Raw genomic sequence first — 21,113 nt, 5'->3', positions numbered from 1 at the left:
TATGAAACTGTACTTATCATTTGTGATGTGCTGCATGTGTTTGTTGTGAAGAAAGAGGAAGAAAGAAAGAGTGCAGGTCCGAAACCGACCAGGAACCATCAGCAGAGGTTGGAGAACATTGTGAAACAGACAACAGTGGAGACCAGGGTGAGGTGCACAAAAAACTTTCTTTCCAGGCAATGTGTGCTTTATGTACCGACAGTTAAAGTTCAGAAAGCAAAATCCAGTATATTTCTAAAGCACTTAAAAACAACTTGCTTAACAAAAGTTCTGTACAACACTGAAGCGGATCAAACCAAGACACAAATAATAATAAAATGACAAAGAACAAAACAAAATAAAGCATTTGACAAAGAGTGTAGTAAATAAAACAGAAAGAAAAGAACCAACTCCCATTGTAGAAGCCTAAATTCAACTTTAGTTCATATAGACCTGTAGAATAAATTAGGTTTATATTTCTTATGATAATTTGTTTATTAGGTTAAAAATGATTACTAGTTAAATCTCGTAATGCATACGAATTTGTTAATTAGACTATACTAAGACCTTCTAGTAAATGTGCATGTCTAATTGCAGTTAAGGATTTGAGGGTGTGGATAGAGAGTCACTTGGGCAGTAGGAGTGGAGCCACACAGTTTTTTGACCTCTTTCGTCTCTTTTATTTTGTTCTTTATTCTGTAGTGGAAAAGTAACATTTGCATCGTTTTTATTTTTGAAGTAAACCGTTTAACTTTAAGAGGATCCAGTCTGTTTTTATTTTTTTGTCATTTCGACATCAAGTGGACAGAAGGGGAAATACGGAGAGTGTCAAGCTTATGGCTTCATTATTTAGGAATCTATATTAGTCAAAAAACTTGCTCTATGTGTGAACCATATCGACTTGGAACAACACAACTTACAAGGAATTGTTTCAGGAAAACAGCACGGAGGCTTTGGAAAAGGAGTACATTGGATAACGAGTGACAGCTGCAGCTGAAGTACTTGAGTTAAAAAAAAAAAAAAGAAGGCAAGCTTTTGGTGGCTCTGTGGAATTACGAAGTGGAATGGTATGTGCTGTTGACATTATTGTCCATAAGACGTAGAAGTTCAGCTTGTTATGGACGAACGAGGCTGGACGAAAATGACTGGAAAGGCTGGAGAAGAAGCTAATCCAAGGTCTCAGGTCCACGCTAGTCCAGTTGTCAAGCTTGAAGATGCCAATTGAGCAGTTAATGGAAAATGACTCAAATGTTGAAGAGTTTAAAAAGCTCAACTCTGATCTGCAGAAAGTTATGGATGATGAAGAATCCATGAAAGATCAAAAAGACTGGTTCAGACAGAAGCTTGATGCTATGGATGACTTCTTTTGACGCTGTGGAGGATGGATGAAAGAATGGCGCCGACCCGGCCGAGGAATGTGACAAACAGAAAACACCTGCAAATAGTAGGCCTATGACATCAAGACGGACAAGCAGACACAAAAGTAGTTCCTCATCACAATGTGGAAGCTCAGTTTCATTATCTTCATCAGTGAGATTAAAGACAGAATTAGAGCGGGCTGCTTTAAAGGCAAAGGCTGCTGCTTTACAGAAAAAACTAGAAAAAGAAGAAGCAGAGTGGCATGTAGAGCAACATTTCAAGAAGATTCAATTAGGGGCTGAAGAAAAACAACAAGAAGCAGAGTTTAAAGCTCAGCAAAAGATTTTTGAAGCTACTTTAAAGACAATCAAAGAAATGCATGCATGCAATGCTAACAGCGTTAGCAGAATCCAGTGCTAAAATGGAGATTTTGCAGAAATATGAAAATGCTCAAAACAACAGCGTTTTTCAAGCTGATCAAAAAGACAGTAAAGAAGGTATAAAACCTACATTGCTGCTACCGTCACAGAACACATTAAAACCAGCTAGCTTTAAACACACTGCTCCAGCTGCATCTGTTCAAATGGCTACATCTGCAAAAGAAGTTGAACCTAGAGATCAGCATGCGCCAGTGCTAGACAGGCTTGGCCAAGCTATTTCACAACAAGCCCATGTCACAGAGTACCTGGTGAAGAACCATAAGGCATCATTTCTTCCAGCTCTCACCATACCAATATTTCATGGAGAGCCGTTGGAATAGTATAGAATAGAAGTACTTTATTCATCCAAGCAGGGAAATTACTTCGCAGTTACAGCATAGAGACAAGACAAGACAAGAGACAAGACACAATAACAACGTCCGGGTGTTGAGTCCGGAGTTTGGCTGCGGTAGAGCTGATGACGTCACAGGCCACCGCTGCATCAGCTGATGGGGGAATGTAAACAGCGATCAAAATGGCGGACGTAAACTCCCTCGGTAAATAACACGGCCGCATTCCCACAGCCAGAAGTTCAATGTCCGGGCTACAAATCTGTTCCTTCACGTTAACATGACCGGGATTACACCACCTCTCACACACACGACGGGAGCTGCGTCTGCAGGCAGCCAGCTGCACCGGCGCCATCTTGACGAATGCAGATCTTTTATTGAAGCCATCGAACATGGAATCGAGAGTCATACCGGTAACGATCGTGATTGACTTCAGTTTTTGCTACAAAACACAAGTAGACAACCACATGATTTGGTTAAGAGCTGCATTCATCTTCAGCATGATATACTACAGCTAAACAGATGTTAAAGGAGTTCTTTGGAAATGACTTCAAGATCTCAGAAGCCTACATTAAAGAGACTGTTTATTGGCCAGCAATTAAACCAGAAGATGGAGTTGCTCTTCAGTCTTTTGCACTTTTCTTCACTGGCTGCTTGAACTCAATGATGCTATTAGATATTAGCTATCTAATAGATAGTACTAGCTATCATTAGCTATCTAATAGCTAATACTAGCTATTAGCTATTACTAGCTATAGCTAATACTGGCTATTAGATAGCTAATATCTTCAGAAAACTTGGGCAACACAGCTAATATAAAGTCTTTGGCAAATAAACTGTCATACAAGCTCAAAGAATCGTGGAGAAAATCTGCCTGTGACCTGCAAGAAAAGACCAAGAAAAGAGCCAAATTTAAGGACTTTAACTTTTTCCTTCCAGCAGGTTAAGTACCTTTTACACCCACTCTATGGAAACTTAACGGAGACTACCATAACCACGAAAGAACCTACTAAACTAAAACAATACTTGGAATCATTCAAACCAAAGAAGGTGTATACCACAATTGTTGTTCTTCAAAAGACAGAAGATAACAAACAAGAATCTTCAAAAATGCCATCTACAACAGCAGAGACTACCACCAGACCTTGTGTTTATTGTGGTGGAGAGCTCCACAGCCTCACAGTTTGCAAAAAATTCTAGAGCAAGCCACATAAGGACAAAATTGAATTCTTGAAGAGCAAAGGTTTGTGTTTTGCACGTTTGAAGCAAGGACATATGAGTAGCAGTTGCAAACAGAAACTTCAGTGTCAAGAATGCTCAAGATGTCACCCCATATCTTTACATATTACAACCAAAGGCACTAAAGAAGAACCAGTAAAGTAAAGTTGTGAATCTGCAATGTCAATCTGTAACAACTGTTTTTGTACAAACAGCTGAAACCTGTGGTGTCACTGGGGCCAGTAGGAATGATTGTGTCCTGTTGATCATTCTGGTGTGTGTTAAGGCACAAAAGAAGACCAAGACAATGACATCTTATACATTTTTGGATTGAGGTAGCTCGGCTTCCTTTGCTACAGAGTCACTGATTAATCAGTTGAACATGGATGGGTGCAACATCAACATTTCGTTGTGAACTATGGGAAATGAATCAGTTGTGAATACACACATTATGACTGGTCTGGAGATCAGCAGCTTGGACACCAATCAATTTGTGGAACTTTCTGAGATTTATTCACAGAGAGAGATTCCTGTAACTAAGGACAATATTCCACATCAAGAGGATATTGATGGTTGGCCCCACCTCAAGGAGGTGAAAATCCCCACTGTCCAAACAGAGGTTGGATTGCTTACCAGAGCAATTGTTCCTAAAGTTTTGGAACCATTGCAAGTGGTTAACAGTGTGGACAACGGATCATATGCAATAAAGACAATCTTGGGCTGGATGGTGAATAGACTGCTTAGAGACAAAATGGACATGATGAGTGACACATTGACAGGAACAGGTGCAAACTGGATTTCAATGGCTAATCTAGAGGAACTCTGGCAACTGCAGTTCAAGCTTTCAACAGATTTTGCAGATGAGTTTGCTCAGGAGACGGTCAAAACAGTTCAGAAACATTTTTACATAGACAAGTAAAGTCAGTTTCTGATGAACATACAGCCATCACGCTATGCGCCGAGTTAAGAAGCATGTTGAAAAAAGGAGGATTTCGACTGACCAAACGGTCAAGTAACAGCAGTAACAGCAATTCCAGAAGAGGAGAATTCACAAGGATTAAAAATCTGGACTTAGATGAAGACCATCTGCCGATGGAAAGGACATTGGGCATCCAGTGGTGCACTGAATCAGATCAGTTCAGGTTCAAGACCAACCCCAAAGATCGACCACACACTAGGAAAGGTCTGCTTTCCTTGGTCAGCTCCATCTTTGACCCCTTGGGATTTCTTGCTCCTGTAATACTTCCAGCAAAAAGAATTTATGTCGGCAGAAGTATAGCGGGGATGAAGATCTGCAAGACAATGTTGCAAAAATCTGGAAAAGTTCCATTTTAAGTCTGTCTCTGCTCGAGAAGTTTGGAGTCAGTTGATGTGTCAAGTCAAAGCAGTTTGGTATGCCAGTCTACGCACAGCTTCATCACTTTCTTCGAGTGAAGATGCCTATGGAACAGCAAGTTACCTGCTGCTGTGCTCTGAAACTGGTGAATCTCAATGCACATTGTTCATGGCCAAGACAAGGGTTGCACTTTTAAAGTCACCATCCATCCCAAGAATGGAATTGATGGCAGCCACAAAGATGGACACACTGCTAAGAAAAGAGCTGGAGCTCGCTGAATCGATCTTTTGGACTGACAGCACGGCTGTGCTAAAGTACCTCAAGACCAGATTTAAGACTTTTGTCTCCAATAGGGTCTCAGCCATCCTGGAACACTCTGAGACATCACAGTGGAGATGCATCAAAATTAATCTGAATTCCACACAATTCTGTCTATGTTAAACCATGAGTGTATTTCATTGACTTATTAGGAGTTTATTTCACTGTTTGTATTTAAATGAAGCTATGCATAAGAGGCAGTTGGCTAGCATAAAGATTTATTTCTAACTGGTGTTTAGCATATACCTCATTTGTTATTGTGTGGCTGATTCTATGCTCTGCGTATGGAATGATAATGTTAATGCAGGGGTGGTGAACCAGTTCAGCAATAAGAGCCAAATAAAGCTCATGATCTCACAGTAAAGAGCCACACAACAATTTCAAGATTAGCTTTATATCACATTACCTGCTGAAACAGTTTTCTTCTTAGTCCGTAAGGCCTTAGTGAGACACCTGACAGTTCAGTGTTTTTTTTTTTTTTTTTGCAAGTGTCTTTAGATTTGGTTTGTACTCAGTTATAGCTACTCAAAGCAACTCCTTCACATGTGTGTCAGTGAAAAGTCATTCACGGACAAACATAAAACTGTTGAGCTCTGTCTGCCAAATTTGTGGATGTGGTGTCTCATGCAGGACATTTTTGAAACATGTAGGACAATTTACTCGCATGGCTCAGATCTATTTGAGAGTATTGTGGTAACATCTACCATTTGCATATTTTACACTGTACTTTAAACATGATTTTGTAACACCCCAAAATTGTCTCTTGTCCCATTTTAGCCCTCTTTTAAAACTTCCTGGAGACACCCCTGCTCAATAGTCTAAATTTCCCCCTTTAGGGGATCAATAAAGTATTATGATTATTATTATTAATATAAACACAACTTCAAGCATTAATACAAATTAAACCTCACTCAAATATTATTGATTAAAACTATCACACGAGTCTCTGTTTCTTTCCGATTTTTCTCACTTTGGTTCTGTTTTTTATTTATTTATTTATTTATTTATTTTGCCTTTAAAAAAAATCACTCCATATCTGAAATCCATGAACCTTCCACTCTGCGCGTCACCGCGATGCGCACACTATTGATTGTGTTAATGAGATCAGAACTGGTTTGTTTTTCTCTTTAGCGACACCACAGCCTGCTGCGCAAACTCTGACTTGCTTCTATCTTATTATTTCTGTAGCAGCAGCAGCAGCTCGCTCTGCTTAACTCCCACCTATGCTTCACAATCCTCTGAGCTTGGATGTGGCGCACCGATCTGAAATTATGCAGGTGACAGAAATACTGTTGAGGAAAGCTGCTACCATGGAAATAGATTTTATTCTTAAATGATTCAGCTTCCATCTATCACCTAAAGTCTCTCCTGTTAGACTGACAACTACTGGAGACTTGTAGCGCCAGCTTAACAAAATTTCATGTGCTGCATGCTGCATGGTCGCCACCCCTGTGTTAATGTGCCCTTGTTGTAAAGCTGCATGCTCTGTGTTAATTCATAATTAACCAACTTCAAGTTTAGTTAGTTAACCAGACTGAACCAATATGCCAACTGATTTAGCTCTACAGTGTATTTAAGTACAGCTTCACTGTACTTTTATGTTTATGTTATAACTTTGGTTATAATTAATTAGTATTATTCTGCTTTCTTACAGAAACCACACACACATACTGTCATATATGAAAGTATGTGGTTTCACCAAGGCCACCTTTTCATTCTGGCAACTTTTCAGTATGAAGAGTGAACTTTGATTTAGACTCCTCTTTCTTTGTTCTACCTTCATCTGAATATTTAGAAGTGTTCTGATCAGGCACTCTGAAGCAATTGCTGCCAACTCAGATTCACAAACCCTTCTCAACACTGAAGCTGGTCAGAGAAGAACGAACGAACAGAACCATTTCCGTATTCATCAACCAGAACCAGAGTAGTTGTCCGGGGGCATTATTACCCCCTATTATTATTAACATTTAAAATACAGTTTTTATTTTTGATTTTCTAAAAGAGTTTTAATCTGATCAGATTTTGGTGGCTGTTTGCTGACCTTTTGTTTTAAATAGAAATAGGCAATTACTGCTCAAAAAACTGAATATATGGAAAAGTAGACTGAAACCTAAGGCTTGTACTAATGAAAGTAGGAGCTTGGTGAATTCCAGCATGGAACTGTGTTAGGATGCCACCTGTGCAACAAATCCACAGGTGAAATTTCCTCGATCTTAAATATTCCACACAGTCAACTGTCAGCTGTATTATAAGAAAATGGAAGTGCTTGGCTGAAACAAGCACTTCCATTGCAACAAATGGAACTAAGCCACAAAGTACACTACAGACCTCGTAACTTCATGACGCCTTCAGATTAGCTCAAGAACAGTGCGCAGAGAACTTCATGGAATGGGCTTCCATGGTGGACCAGCTGCATTCAATGCAAAGCTTCGGATGCAGTGGTGTAAAGCACGCTGCTACTGGACTCTAAAGCAGTGCAGGTGCGTTCTCTGGAGTGACGAATTGCGCTTCTCCATCTGGCAATCTGATGGGCGAGTCTAGGTTTGGCAGTTGCCAGGAGAACGGTAGTAGTCTGACTGCATTGTACCAAGGGTAAAGTTTGGTGGAGGGGGGATTATGGTGTGGGGTTGTTTTTCAGGAGCTGGGCTTGGAAGAATGGTCAAAAATCTCCATAAACACACTCTTAAACCTTGTAGACAGCCTTCCCAGAAGAGTTGAAGCTGCTCTAGCTGCAAAGGTGGACCAGCGTCATATTGAACCCTATAGCTTAGGAATGGGATGTCACTTAAGCTCATATGAGTCATGGCAGGTGAGTGAATACTTTTGGCAAGTGTATGTTCATTTCTGTGCACTCCATACTTCTGCATGAATTACTGGATTAATGCGGCATGGTATAGAGCAGGGGTCTCAAACTCGCGGCCCGCGGGCCAACTGCAGCCCTCGGGACGATAGTTTGTGGCCCCCGCCTTAATATGAAAGTTTAATGTTAGTGCGGCCCGCGAGTTTGATATAATTGGCACTTTTCAGTGTTTTGTGCGGAGCTGAACGAACTTACCAATCACGGTGGAGTATATTGCTCTCAGGGGCGGGACATCGGCCGGGCCTATTTGCTTTTTCTTTTTTTTAAAAAGGTTTTATTGGCTCTAGTGGCCTTTATTTGATAGTTAATTGACAGGAAAGTGGGTAATGAGAGAAGGGGGAAGACATGCGGCAAAGGTTGCCAGGCGGGGAATCGAACCTGCGACAGCCGGGACAAGGACTAAGGCCTCCTTGTGTGGGTTGTGCTTAACCCCTGCGCCACCACAGCACATCCCTATTTGCATTTTCTATTTGTCATTATTTGCATGCAGTACATGCGCAATTTCCGCGGCCGCTCCCGCTTGACGTGCTTCAGCATCCAGTCTAGACCCGGAAGTTGCTGATCAGTGTAACGTAATTAAGGTTAGGCGCTGTAACGCTTGGGTTGTGTTTAAGGGAGGAGAGGAGGCGGCAGATTCGTCAGGACGGTCAAAAACTCACAACCACACTGGTACTGGGAATTCCCCAGTGTTGTCCTTTAATAAATACGCTCTTCACCAACCTTACAAAGCCCGGTTGAACAGCTGCTATATTATCAGACATGAAAATTGAGCAGCGTCCAAACAACCCGTAACATTACTAAAAAGTTAGGGAGCTAACATGTCCGTCTAGCACGTTTCTCCCACGCTCTCTACAGAGAAGCCGTGGCGCATACTTCTGACATCATTAGCAATACTAGAGTATCTTAAAGAGACACTACACAATTACGGCTGTTACAGCGCCTGACTACGGCCAAATATGGTAATTGGCAATCAGAAAGGTTCGGCTGAGGAGACCGTGTGTGTGAATGCGGCCCAGCCTCACCCAGACTCTACCTCCAGCAGCCCCCGGGTAAATTGAGTTTGAGACCCCTGGTATAGAGGCAATCAGCCTGTGGTTCTGCTGAGGTTCAGGAAGTCCAGGTTGTTTTGATAGCTGCCTTCAGGTCATGTGACTTGTTGGCTCTGGTGTATCTCATCTTCCTCTTGGTAACGCTTTGGAAACTCTGCGAGACATTCAGGTCAGGTCAGTTTGCTGGACAATCGAGAACAGGAGCTCCAAGGTCATTTACTTCAGGCTGGTCCAGAGTTCTGCTGGGAAATGAAATCAACATCTTCATAAAAGCATAAAGTTCTTTAGAATGTCCGGTACACGACTATTTACCATTTACTTCAAAAAATCCAGTGGACCAGTGGTACATTTTGAATTGTTACTATCAGTATAAAATTGGCAAAATTAACACGTAGGAGAATCTGTTTAATGTTTCCTATAGATGATCCTGATTTGATTTAGAGCCAGTAGGTGATCCAGATGCAGCTAGAAAAGTCAAACGTCCCTTTACCACACCGACCCATCAGAAGCCAGCTTCAGCATTGAACATGCTGATGATAAAACTCAACAGCAACGCAGAACTGCACTACTTCACCTTTAGGATGTACAGAGCTCAACAGCTGGACTGGAAACCACAGCCTGTAATTTTCTCGGTTGAGTAATGACATAGTTGAGCCTCTAGAGGGCAGAAATGAGGGTAACGAGGAGCCCCTGGGAATGCGGCCCCTGATGGTGAAATTAGGCTAATAAAAAAGATGTCGTGTGTTCCCTGACTCTGACCTGTTTTACTTTCTTCTCACCCAGCTTTAACTCCTCCCCCACCCTCTGTTTTGCAGCCGGAGGTGGATTTCTTTGGTCGAGCCGTCGGCCCCAGACCTCAGAGGCCCCTGCTGTCCTCAGATTCAGGTACTGTGTGTGCAAAGTCACATCATCACAACTTCACTCAAACCACAGCTGATAAAGTGTGTGATGGTTCTAATTGTGGTATGCTGTAAACTCACCAAAGAAATGACATTAAAAGTACATTTTGCCTCTCAAAGGGCTTCAGATCCATTTTACAAATATAGACATCCAAAGATAACTTAATTTATTAAATAAATTAGATTACAGAGTACTCTTTGCTGCTGTATTATCAGAATGGCTGCAGAATCCTATTGAAAATATGATGAGAAATAATGACAGCGGTTAACACATTTCTGTGCTAAATAGTGTAGTTTGAGTATATATTGAGGAGACTTTCTGTGCAGTTATTGAACCACTCAGTTAGTTTTGTTAGTGCTGTCTCTGGCCCAGGTTCTGCACTGAGTGGTTCTGGCACTTAAAGCTTCTAACTGAAACCCTGAAAACAGTCGATCAACAGGGTGATTACGCTGGAACAGCACAGCTCCTAATCCTGAGTGTCCTGCTGCCTTGGCTGATCACTACATTTTATCTGCTGGTGTCCTTCAAAGACACAGTTAACCTTGGATTTTCATCATTGTTCCCTGACTTATTTTATGCTAAACTTAAGTCTTGTTTTCACTGACGAGACCTAGTCCAGGTGTCCATCCAAAGCAGATGGAGACATTTGGGAGAAAACTGTATGAAAGTAAATATGGATCATCAGGATTTGAATAACAAAATTCCACTAAAATTTTGTTTAACTCATTTTTATTTATTTTCAAAAACAGAACCAACATAACACAGAGCAGGTGTAGTTATGATATAAACTGACTATGCCGCGCTTAAATGAAAAAAAAAAAAAAAACCTGGAATGAAGAAGGAAACACGGACAAGAAGGCGCTCCAGAGGTTTGTTAGGGCAGCAGAGAGAACCATAGGCTGCCGCCTCCCCACTATGGAACAGATTTACACTTCCAGGCTCTACAAGAAAGTTTTGGACATTTTAAATGACTCTTCACACCCTGGCCATGGTCTCTTCCAGCTGCTGCCATCAGGCAAGAGATGCAGAGCAATAAAAACCAGGACTAATCGCCTAAAAAACAGTTTTTACCTGATGGCAATCATGGCACTAAATTCAAAGGCATAAGAACTTCTGCTCTTGACACCACTTTGTTATAAATCTACATTCTGTTGCGACACCTCCAGGCGCTGCAACCATCTTCTGATGTCTAAGTTTATTTCTCATTTTGTACTATTCATTTCTTTATCTTGGCATATTACGTATATACACATAACCTGCATCTTAACTCGAGTCGAGCAAATCTTAATCTCGTTGTAATCTGTTGATGACAATGACAAATAAATCTTACCTAACTTATCTATCTTATCTAAAATAATGAAACAAAGTAATTAAATAAAAGAAAAAATATATAAGTAGATAAATATAAAGGTACTAGAGATTATTATCAAAGAATGGGATAATTTAAAGCAGTTCTCCCAAACCTCTTCCCTACAGACTTTTCCCCGATCCTCCTCCCAATGTCTGCGGACATTTCTAACAAAAGAAACACTTCCTTGTAAAACATATAATCTCGAAATAAAACCTGTATTTAAGGTAAACTTGTTAAGGAGCTTTTCTGTTGGCTCTGGAAGTGTGCAAGGGTCCTGGGGCAGCCAGATGCTACAAAGTGACGAATTTGTAGGTAGGCATAGAAATCCTTGGATGAGAGGCCAAATTTATTTTGAAGCTGGGCAAAGGTCATCAATATGTTATTATCAAATAGATCTGCTATTATTTTGATGCATTTTTTGTGCCAGTTTCCAAATACTGCTGAACACCCCTGTGGGAGGAAGTCTTTATTGTGTAATATAGGCAAGAGAATCCTTCCTACCATCAGAATTGTTCTTGCCAACTTTTCGCTGTATTTATCCTCCCTCTTCAAACAGGAATTTTTTATGCTTGTAAGCTCTCCTAATAAATTGAAGGTTTACATGCCTTCTTTTCAAAAGGTGCTTCCTGGCCTTTAAAATAATTGTGAAGCCACTCATTAATGATTTTTGCCATAATAAGCCCAGTCATAATGTTTAATGTTAGGGAAGGACAAACCCCCTTTAACCTTTGGCAGTTGCAGAGTTCTCATACTCAACCTTGGTGTTTTCTCTTGCCATATAAATTTAGAAAAGTCCCTTTCAATTTTTTTAGCTAGCTTAGAAATATAGATTGATAACAATTGCATTGGGTAAAGTAATCTTGACAGGATGTTCATCTTTATGAGACTTATTCTCCCCATCCATGAAATTGGCAGGTTTATCCATCTAGTAAAATCTTTTAATATTTTTTTGTACTTTAGCAAGATTATTTTTCAGCAAGTCCCCACATTAGGCCTTATATCTCCCCCCAGATATTGAAATCCTGAATCAGACCCAGAAAAAGGGGATGGATATTCAATCTTGTAGAATATTGAATCAGTTGAAAGTCTAGTTGCCACTGAAATTTTAATGTTACTCTTTCGGTGTTAAAATATATCCAGAATACATTTTTAACATGAAAAAGGTTCATTATTATTTTTACATGGTTGAAATTTTATTTATTTTCACTTCAAGCTAAAAATTCACATTGCTATTTCGAAGTGATCTAATTTTCAATAGCTGTTCAACTTTTCAGTGTTAAAAAATTTGACATATAAAAAAAATTCTACTTTTCAAAATTTTATTGCAATATTTTCAGTCTTTTCAGATTCAATTGGTTCAATTTTGCTGTCTGAATTCAATGTCTAAAAATTCAGTGTAAAAAGGTTACTTCAGGTCACAGACATTAGCAATGGATGTCAGATTCCAACAACCAGCCACTAGGTTAAAAATGTATTCTGAATATATTTTAACACTGAAAGAGTAACATTACAATTTCAGTGGTATTTTTTTTTAATTCAAATCCTGGTGACATATTTACTTTCATAAAACTGGAGCTAAACTTACTGGATTTGAATGAAACCTGTGATCTGTCCTGGTTTACTTCTAAGCCATTAAATGGAAAGCTGTCTGGTTTGGGTTCCATTTCATTCAGTTTTATTTTATCACAGTTTGACATGTCTATGATATTTCTATATTTTGATAATTTATTGTTTTTAAGTTTTTGGGCTTACAAAGTCAACACATAGTGATATAAAAAGAAAATCTAACAAAAGAAATCACAGCCCTCTTTTAATTCAAGTGTTGTGTGTCATCACCAACAATTTAGATTTACTGTAAATAAATGACCTGAGTAACTGCTCATCACCCAGTCTGGCCATTAAAGCAGTATTTTAAAAAAAAAGGTTTTATTGGCTCTAGTGGCCTTTATTTGATAGTTAATTGACAGAAAAGTTGGTAATGAGAAAGGGGGCAAGGCAAAGATTGCCAGGCCGGAATCGAACCTGCGACGGCTGTGTCGAGCACTAAGGCCTCCATACATGGGTTGTGCTTAACCCCTGCGCCACCACAGCACCCCCCATTAAAGCAGTCTTAACAGATCGTTGCTCTGCAGCATGCAGGTTTGTGTTAACATGCTTAGACAGAAAGAGGTCAGCATTCATTTTGGGCTGTCAGCCAGTTCTTGAATAATTTTACCCTCAGCAGATTTCATGGAGTGGGACATTGTTCCTGTCAGTTGCCGTACTCAGACAGATCATTTTTGTGGCTAAATGCCTCATTTTGGAGTTTCTTTTGGTAGTCTGTGATTTGCTACGTTAGAGTTGATGTTTAAAAGATGTTTCCTGTCCCTATAGGTGAGAAGTGTGCTGTTGTTGCGATGGGAACAGCCGTGGGAAACAGTGATGTGTGGTTCCGTTTCAACGAAGGCATGTCCAATGCGGTCAGACGCAATGTTTACATCAGAGAGCTTCAGTAGCACTCCTCCTGCATGAATGGATCGACATCAACATGCTTTGTTAATTCAAACAGTCTTTATTTGGATTGACAGTGCAAAAAGCCAAAAAAAAAGAACATTGCGAGACCCAAGGAAAGATGTTCCATGTTGCACACTCAGTCTGACACATCAAGCAACAGCATCCAGAAATCTCCAAATAAATAAACAGAAATTAAAGCAATGATTTTTGGGAGTGAATTCATGCAGCAAGGCGGTGTGAGAGTGCATGCTTTTTGTTTTTTCAGATTATATACATCTTTGATTGTGTGTGTGACCACTAGAGGATCACACACTTGCCCTTTTCTACCCAGGGGTTGGCTCGCATAAGCTCAGGGTTCAGAAATGGATCTTCACAAACACAGCCTTCAATCCACTTCACCAGCCTGCGGAAACAAACCATCATTACCATGAGCGAATTTATTCCAGAATGGCAGAGAGGTGTGTGTGTGTGTGTGTGTGGTTTTCTTTGTTTGTAATACCTTGTGGGGACCATTTTCCTGACACATACTATGTTGTGGGGACCAAAGCCCACAAGGGAAAAATTGTTTTTGGGTCAGGGGTGAGATTTAGGACTAAGGTGTGAATTGAGTTTTGGTTAGGTATGTAATGGGTAAGGTTAGGGTAAAGTTTAGGATGTAGAAATGAATGGAAGTCAATGGAAAGTTCCCACAAAGATAGCCACGCAAACATATGTGTATGTGTGCGAGAGAGAGAGACAGTTCATGCTCCACTCACTCCGTTACAGTAATGGAGGATTTTTCTCTGTTGATCGCCAGTTGATACTGAAGACTTTCCACTTCTCTCTTCATCTGTGGGACGTCCAACTCTGCCATGATGCAGTTGCTGTGGTACACACACACACAAGAACATTTGAAACAGTAGCTAGTCACTTAAATATTCAAAACACACTCAGTCTAGCTATTCAAGCCAGTTGAATCCTGCTGCATTTTGTCACACAACCTTAACCCTTAGACAAGACTTCCCTCTCTCTCAGCCACCCTGCTGGGGTCCTGGGCCAGCTGGACCACAGCTGGTCCAGTGTTCCACGACCAGGACGAAAACCACCCTGCTCTTCCCGACTATGAGGTTCGACTGTCCAATGGACCCTCCTCTCCAGGATCTCTGAATAGACCTTGCCAGGGAGGCTTAATAGTGTGACTCCTCTGTAATTGGAGCACACCCTGTGGTCCCCCCCCTTTTTGAACAGTGTGTGTGTGTGACGTCCCCAGTCTGCCAATCCAGGGGGACTTGCCCCGATGTTCATGCGATATTGCAGAGTCGCGTCAGCCAACACAACCCTACAACATCCAGAACTCCGGGTGGATCTCATCCACCCCTGGGCCCCTGCCACCGAGGAGCTTTTTAACCACCTCGGCGACCTCGTCCCCAAAGATTGGAGAGCCCAACCCAGAGTCCCCAGGCTCAGCTTCCTCAATGGAAGGCATGTTGGTGGGATTGAGGAGGTCTTCGAAGTATTCTGCCCACCGGCCCACAATGTCCCAGGTCGAGGTCAGCAGCACACCATCCCCACTGTAAACAGTGTTGGTGCTGCTTCCCCCTCCTGAGGCGCCGGATGGTGGACCAGAATCGCCTCGAAGCCGTACGGAAGTCTTTCTCCATGGCCGCTCCAAAATCCTCCCATGGTCCAGGTTTTTACCTCAGCAACCACCCAAGCCGCATGCCGCTTCGCCCGCCAGTACCCATCAGCTGTTTCCGGAGTCCCACAGGCCCGATAGGACTCCTTCTTCAGTCTAACAGCATCCCTCATTGAAGGTGTCCACCAACTGGTTGCTGCCGTGACAGGCACCGACAACCTTGCGGCCACAGCTCTGATAAGCCACTTCGACAATGGAAGCGCAGAACATGATCCACTCAGACTCAATGTTCCCCACGACCCCCGAGAACATGTTCAAAGTTCTGCTGGAGATGGGAGTTAAATCTCCGTCTCACATCAGACTCTGCCATACGTTCCCAGCAGACCCTCACGACACGTTTGGGCCTGCCAGATCTGACCGGCATCCTCCCAACTCACCACCAGGTAGTGGATCAGTGGACAGCTCCACACACCTCTTCACCCTCGTGTCCAAAACATGGCCGCAGATCTAATGACAAAGTCGATCATCGAACTGCAACCTAGGGTGTCTCGTGTTGACAACCCCCAAGACAGAGGGGCAAAAAAGCTCGCTAATATTTTAGAGACTTTTGGTCTAACACAACATGTCAAACAAGCAACACACACTCAAGGACACACACTGGACCTGGTTATCAGTAAGGGTGTGAATATTTCCAATGTCTCTGTAACTGATGTCGCCTGTCGCATCACTTCGCTGTTATCTTTGAAAGTTCTTTATTCTTTAACCCACTTATACAAACAGCAACCATCACAAAACGTTCTCTCACTGAAAACACAGCAGAAACATTTAATCAAATCTACTCCTCTTCCTCACCCTTAAGCTGTAATGATGTAGATAAGTTGGTAAATGATTTTCAGTCTAAAGTTTCAGATATCATTGATTCCATTGCCCCAATTAAAATGAAGGTTGTGTCTGGTAGGAAGAAATCTCCATGGAGAAATGCACAGTTAGATCTGCAAGACAACTCTGCCGTAGAGCAGAACAAAAATGGCGTAAAACTCAACTTCACGTTCATTATGACATCTATAAAGAAAGACTACGTAACTATCATTTAACACTAAAACATGCAAGAGAGGCTTTCTTTGCAGATATCATAAACAAAAACATTGACAATGCTCAAGCTTTATTTGCAACAGTTGACAGAATCACAAACCCTCCTGTGACGTTACCGCCTGAATTCCAATGTATTGCCGCCTGCAACCAGTTTTCCAGCTTCTTTTCAGAGAAAATTAATAAAATCAGAGGATTAATCTGCACATCCACTATAAAGTCAGTACCAATGCTGTGCCCAAACAAAACAAATACAGGAAAAATGACCCAATTTCAACTACTTAATTATAAAACCTTACAGGAAATTATAAGTCAATAAGCTCCAGTTCCTGCTGTCTGGATGTTTTACCCACACATTTCTTTAAGAAAGTCCTGCCTGTTATTGTTACTGATCTGATCCAAATAGTAACTCATTGCTCTCATCAGGCGTTTTCCCCCAGGCTCTGAAAACAGCAGTAATCAAACCACTTATAAAAAAATCCAATCTGGACAAATCAATAATGCAGAATTACAGGCTGATCTCCAACCTCCCATTCATCAGCAAAGTTATTGAAAAAGCTGTGTGTAAACAATTAACTAGCTTCCTAACTATAACCAACCGCTTTGACTCCTTCCAGTCTGGTTTTCGTGCTCACCACAGCACAGAGACTGGCCTAGTCAAAGTGTTCAATGATATCCATATAAATACTGACTGTGGGAGAACCACAGTGCTGGTTCTGTTGGACCTCAGTGCAGCTTTTGACACTGTTGACCATGACATATTACTGAATCGACTGGAGAGTTGGGTCGGACTCTCCGGTCCAGTGCTTAACTGGTTTGAATCTTACATAAAGAACAGGGATTTCTTTGTTTCAATTGGAAACTTTTCATCAAAGAGGTCAAAGGTCACATGTGGGGTACTCCCACTGCATAGTTAGCTACCATAACTATGCAGATGGCACACAGCTCTACATTACGATGTCACCAGGTGACTCAGAGCCCATCCAATCACTGAACAGATGCTTAGAACAGATAAATGTGTGGATGTGCCAAAACTTTCTCCAGCTGAACAGAAACAAAACTGAAGTTATTGTTTTTGGACCTAAAGAGGAACGATCTAGAGTTATAGATCTAGAGTCAATGCACAGCTTTAGTTATTACAACTGAAAACCAGCAATCAGGCCTGAAACCTGGGAGTAGTGATGGACTCTGACCTGAACCTCCAGAGCCACATAAAGACAGTCACAAAGCTGGCCTTCTATCACCTGAAGAACATTTCCAGGATTAAAGGACTAATGTCTCAGCCAGATCTAGAGAAACTCATTCATGTGTTTATCTTCAGTCGTATTGATTATTGCAACAGTGTCTTCACAGGTCTGTCCAACAAATCAATCAAACAGCTGCAGCTGATCCAGAACGCTGCTGCTGGCGTTCTCACTAAAACCAGGAAGATAGAGCACATCACAAGTTTTAAAGTCCCTCCACTGGCTCCCTGTAGCTCAAAGAATAGACTTTAAAATACTGTTGTTAGTTTATAAATCACTGAACAGCTTAGCACCACAATACATTCAAGATCTGCTGTTGTTGTATCAACCTTCCAGACCTCTCAGGTCTTCTGGTTCTGGTTCTGCTCTGCATCCCCAGAATCAGAACCAAACAAGGAGAAGCAGCTTTCAGCATCTATGCAACACAAATTTGGAACAAACTTCCAGAAAACTGTAAAACAGCTGAAACACTGACTTCTTTTAAATCTCAACTAAAAACCCACCTGTTTAGAATGGTATTTGAAGTGTAATCAAGTTTATGGATGGAACTTGACTTAATGTCATGGTCTGATTGTTGATTCTATGTTGAAATTGTACAAAAATCCGTGAGGGACGAAGGAGTCCCTGCTTGAAATTCCGTGAAAGAGGTGTACGGAGCCTTGTGCCAGAAGCCCATTAAAATGCGTCTACATCGTTTTAAACTGTGTGATTGTGAGAGTGAGTGGGAATAAAAATAGCAACAGGTATTTTGTTCCATATAACACAGTCGGAGTGTAACAGGTAAACCTTCTATGGACTAAAAACCCACCTGTTTAGGATTGTATTTGAAATGTAATCAATTACAAATTTATTGATGGAACTTGACTTAGTGTGATGTTTTGATTATTGATTCTATGTTGCATTGTGTTTCTGTGTTTGTAATGATGTAAAGCACTTTGAAATGCCTTGCTGCTGAAATGTGCTATACAAATAAAATTTGATTGATTGATTGATTTTGATCAAGAAGCCGTATGTTTAAAATCAATGCATACATACAACAGGTGCTGGTTTTTTGTCTTTGATTTTCACAGAGTTAAGATGAATTGAAGGAGTTGAGCAGCATGGACAAAGTTTCATGTTTTGTAATTCTAAAATTTTTGTAGTCCTCAATAAAAGGAACAACATACTTTTTATCCTTCCTCACTGGATCTGTGTGATCAGACATGAGCTGAGAGTTGTACCATCATTTACTTTGACAAGTGACCCATCAGTCATCTTATGGAGCTCCACTTAAACTCCAAATTATTCATATGTCTGGCAGATTTAGGCTTAAAGTAATCTTTGTGGGGCGATCCAGAGTTTCAAGTAGAATTCCATAGCGACTCCTCGGAAGGAGCAAAAGATTAGAAGGTTATGGCATGAATGGTTTTCAACTTTAGACTCTATCATCACTAAAAACAAGTCATCAAATTCCCAGTGGAAACATGGGGCGGCTTGATGGCGCAATCTTAAGCAATGTTCAGCTTTTTACAAAATTATTAAGGCACTAATAGCTAAAAAAATAGAATTATCAACGCATTAGAATGCGTTGGATCATGAACAGTTTGGAATATCGCAACTTGTTAAATCAAGTGTGGCGGGTATTTCAGCAGGAAAATGATTGGAACGCGAGGCTCAGTCAGTACAGAAATGGTTCACCACACAAATTCAATCTGCTCATTCCTCAGAAAGAAATCTTTAAAAACCTCTAGGGTTTTAAATATGTAAAGCATTTAAAATCCTTCTCTCCGCATGTAGACATCCATCCATCTGAAAGACTTTGCCCTATGATATTTGCAGAACAACTAGTTATTTCCTTATGTTTAGATTTTCCACACTTTTGTTTTCTCAAACTAAAAATGTAAATGTTCAAAAATGAACTCATTTTAAAGCCAGCATACAGCTCCGATGGCACTGTATGTGCTATTACATATACAGCATACAAATCTGAATAAAGCAAATTGTACTGAAATGTTTCAATATGTCAAAACTTTCTGCACATCTTGAGATCCATTTTCATCACAATACTTGCATGTATTGTACTGTGTATGGTTCGTTATGCTTGAGCCACATCTCAGCGGCTTCACCTGTAAAATATCTATACACAGGCTCAGCTCTACGAGCCCTGCTACATACAGTGAAGTTATCTTTATTTTATTTTACAAGCGTATTCCCTATTTTATCAACTTTAATCATTTTTACGCTTAATATTTAATTGCATTGTTTTTTATCATTCCGCCTTATCACGCGATATATTTCAGTCGCGATAAAACAGGAGGAAACCATACATGAAATTGGTCTTCCTGTTTAGAGGCTTCATCTGTTTTCATGGATCCATGTTGGCCCGCTGTCTCCATTCTCCAGAAAGCTGAGATGCTGACCACTTTCCATCTATAAATACGTGTTTGCTGCTCTGTGGGATAACTCGGGTGTAGGAGGAGGCCTGTGATAAACCACAGCATCCCAGGCTGACATATCGCCACAATAATGGATGGCCGCAGTCTTACCTTCCGGCCTGCCGGGGAGGACCGGTGGATGGAGGACGCTGATCGGGCTTCAACGGCGACAGTATCGGCTGAAAGTGGCTTCTCTCCGGCTACTGCGAGAGAAGAGGAGGCGTAGGCGGCTAATAGGTGTTTGTCGGTCGGCACTCCCCTGCGCTCCTCTCACACAGCGACTGGATGCGGGCTGCGCAGCGCGGAGAGTGAGAAAGAGGAGCTGCCTGGTTTGACTATCAAACGGGGCTCAGGACACCTGTATGCAAATCCCGGCTGGCAAGTCAGGCAAATCAGGACGAGCCAGAGGGAGAACAAGCAGGAATTTCCTTTTCTCTTCTAATGAGGCTGGTAATACAGGACAGGCTCCCTGAGACCTCCAGGAGAATGAGAAATAGTTGCTTTAATACTTTATTCTTAAGTCATTTTTTTATGAATACTGACTCAAGGCTACTCAGTGGTGCAGTTGGTAGCACTGTTGCCTTGCAAGAAGGTTCTGGGTTCGATTCCCGGACCAGGTTCTTTCTGCATGGAGTTTCCATGTTCTCCCTGTGCATGCGTAGCTTCTCCGGGTACTCCGGCTTCCTCCCACAGTCCAAAAACATGACTGTTAGACAGGACAAACAACTGCACCTAAGCAGAATTTAGAGAGAATTGATCTGTCTGTGTGTTGCCATGTGATGGCCTGGCGACCTGTCCAGGGTGACCCCGCCTCGCATGAAATGTCTCATGCGAGAGGCGGTGGAATTGCTTCACTCCAGTGAAGCAATTCCATCATCTACCAGTGGCTAACATGGACCTGAGGAAGGTTTGCCCCATTACTCAGATGTTTGAAGGGGCAAAAGCATAATTAAGATTAAAATGCATAACTTTCCACCGTTTCATTCTTAGCCCCTCTTTAATGCCTAAATATAAAATGTATATATATATTTTTTACACTGACAGAATTGTTCACAGTTCAGTTTTGATTGACCCCTGCAAGACTCAGAACAAGCTTTTTACTAATCAATAAGTTGAAAA

The 21,113-nt window shown here is 41.2% G+C and overlaps 2 protein-coding genes across 3 annotated transcripts in view; one reads left to right on the top strand and one right to left on the bottom strand.

Moving 5' to 3' along the window:
- The window catches only part of chtf18 (CTF18, chromosome transmission fidelity factor 18 homolog (S. cerevisiae)), a 37,297-nt gene extending 23,464 nt beyond the window's left edge, over nt 1-13,833 (top strand). For both annotated transcript variants that reach the window (XM_028018055.1, XM_028018054.1), the window contains exons 20-22: nt 52-147; nt 9,704-9,773; nt 13,513-13,833. In XM_028018055.1, coding sequence (XP_027873856.1) covers nt 52-147; nt 9,704-9,773; nt 13,513-13,634 — 288 coding nt within the window. In that variant the 3' untranslated portion in view covers nt 13,635-13,833. The remainder of the gene's footprint in view (nt 1-51; nt 148-9,703; nt 9,774-13,512) is intronic.
- LOC114144853 (guanine nucleotide-binding protein G(I)/G(S)/G(O) subunit gamma-13) lies at nt 13,671-20,398 on the bottom strand. Its single transcript, XM_028018060.1, has 3 exons — nt 20,106-20,398; nt 14,388-14,495; nt 13,671-14,035 (listed from the first exon to the last, which is right to left on the bottom strand). Exons 2-3 carry the CDS (start codon nt 14,483-14,485, stop codon nt 13,930-13,932), a joined length of 204 nt encoding a protein of 67 aa, XP_027873861.1. The 5' UTR covers nt 14,486-14,495; nt 20,106-20,398; the 3' UTR covers nt 13,671-13,929.
- Between the last annotated feature and the right edge of the window lie 715 nt (nt 20,399-21,113).

The sequence above is a fragment of the Xiphophorus couchianus genome, chromosome 5 (assembly GCF_001444195.1).
Source record: "Xiphophorus couchianus chromosome 5, X_couchianus-1.0, whole genome shotgun sequence".
Taxonomy (NCBI): domain Eukaryota; kingdom Metazoa; phylum Chordata; class Actinopteri; order Cyprinodontiformes; family Poeciliidae; genus Xiphophorus; species Xiphophorus couchianus.
The sequence above is the reverse complement of the archived record's forward strand: the minus strand, read 5'-3'. Positions and strand labels throughout refer to the sequence as shown.

What these genes read in the sequence shown, in the direction of transcription:
- LOC114144853 (XM_028018060.1), bottom strand. Translation starts at nt 14,485, where the DNA reads ATGGCAGAGTTGGACGTCCCACAGATGAAGAGAGAAGTGGAAAGTCTT. An exon ending in TCCTCCATTACTGTAACGGA is followed by an intron (nt 14,036 to 14,387) that starts GTGAGTGGAGCA and finishes TTGTTTCCGCAG; the next exon opens with GCTGGTGAAGTGGATTGAAG.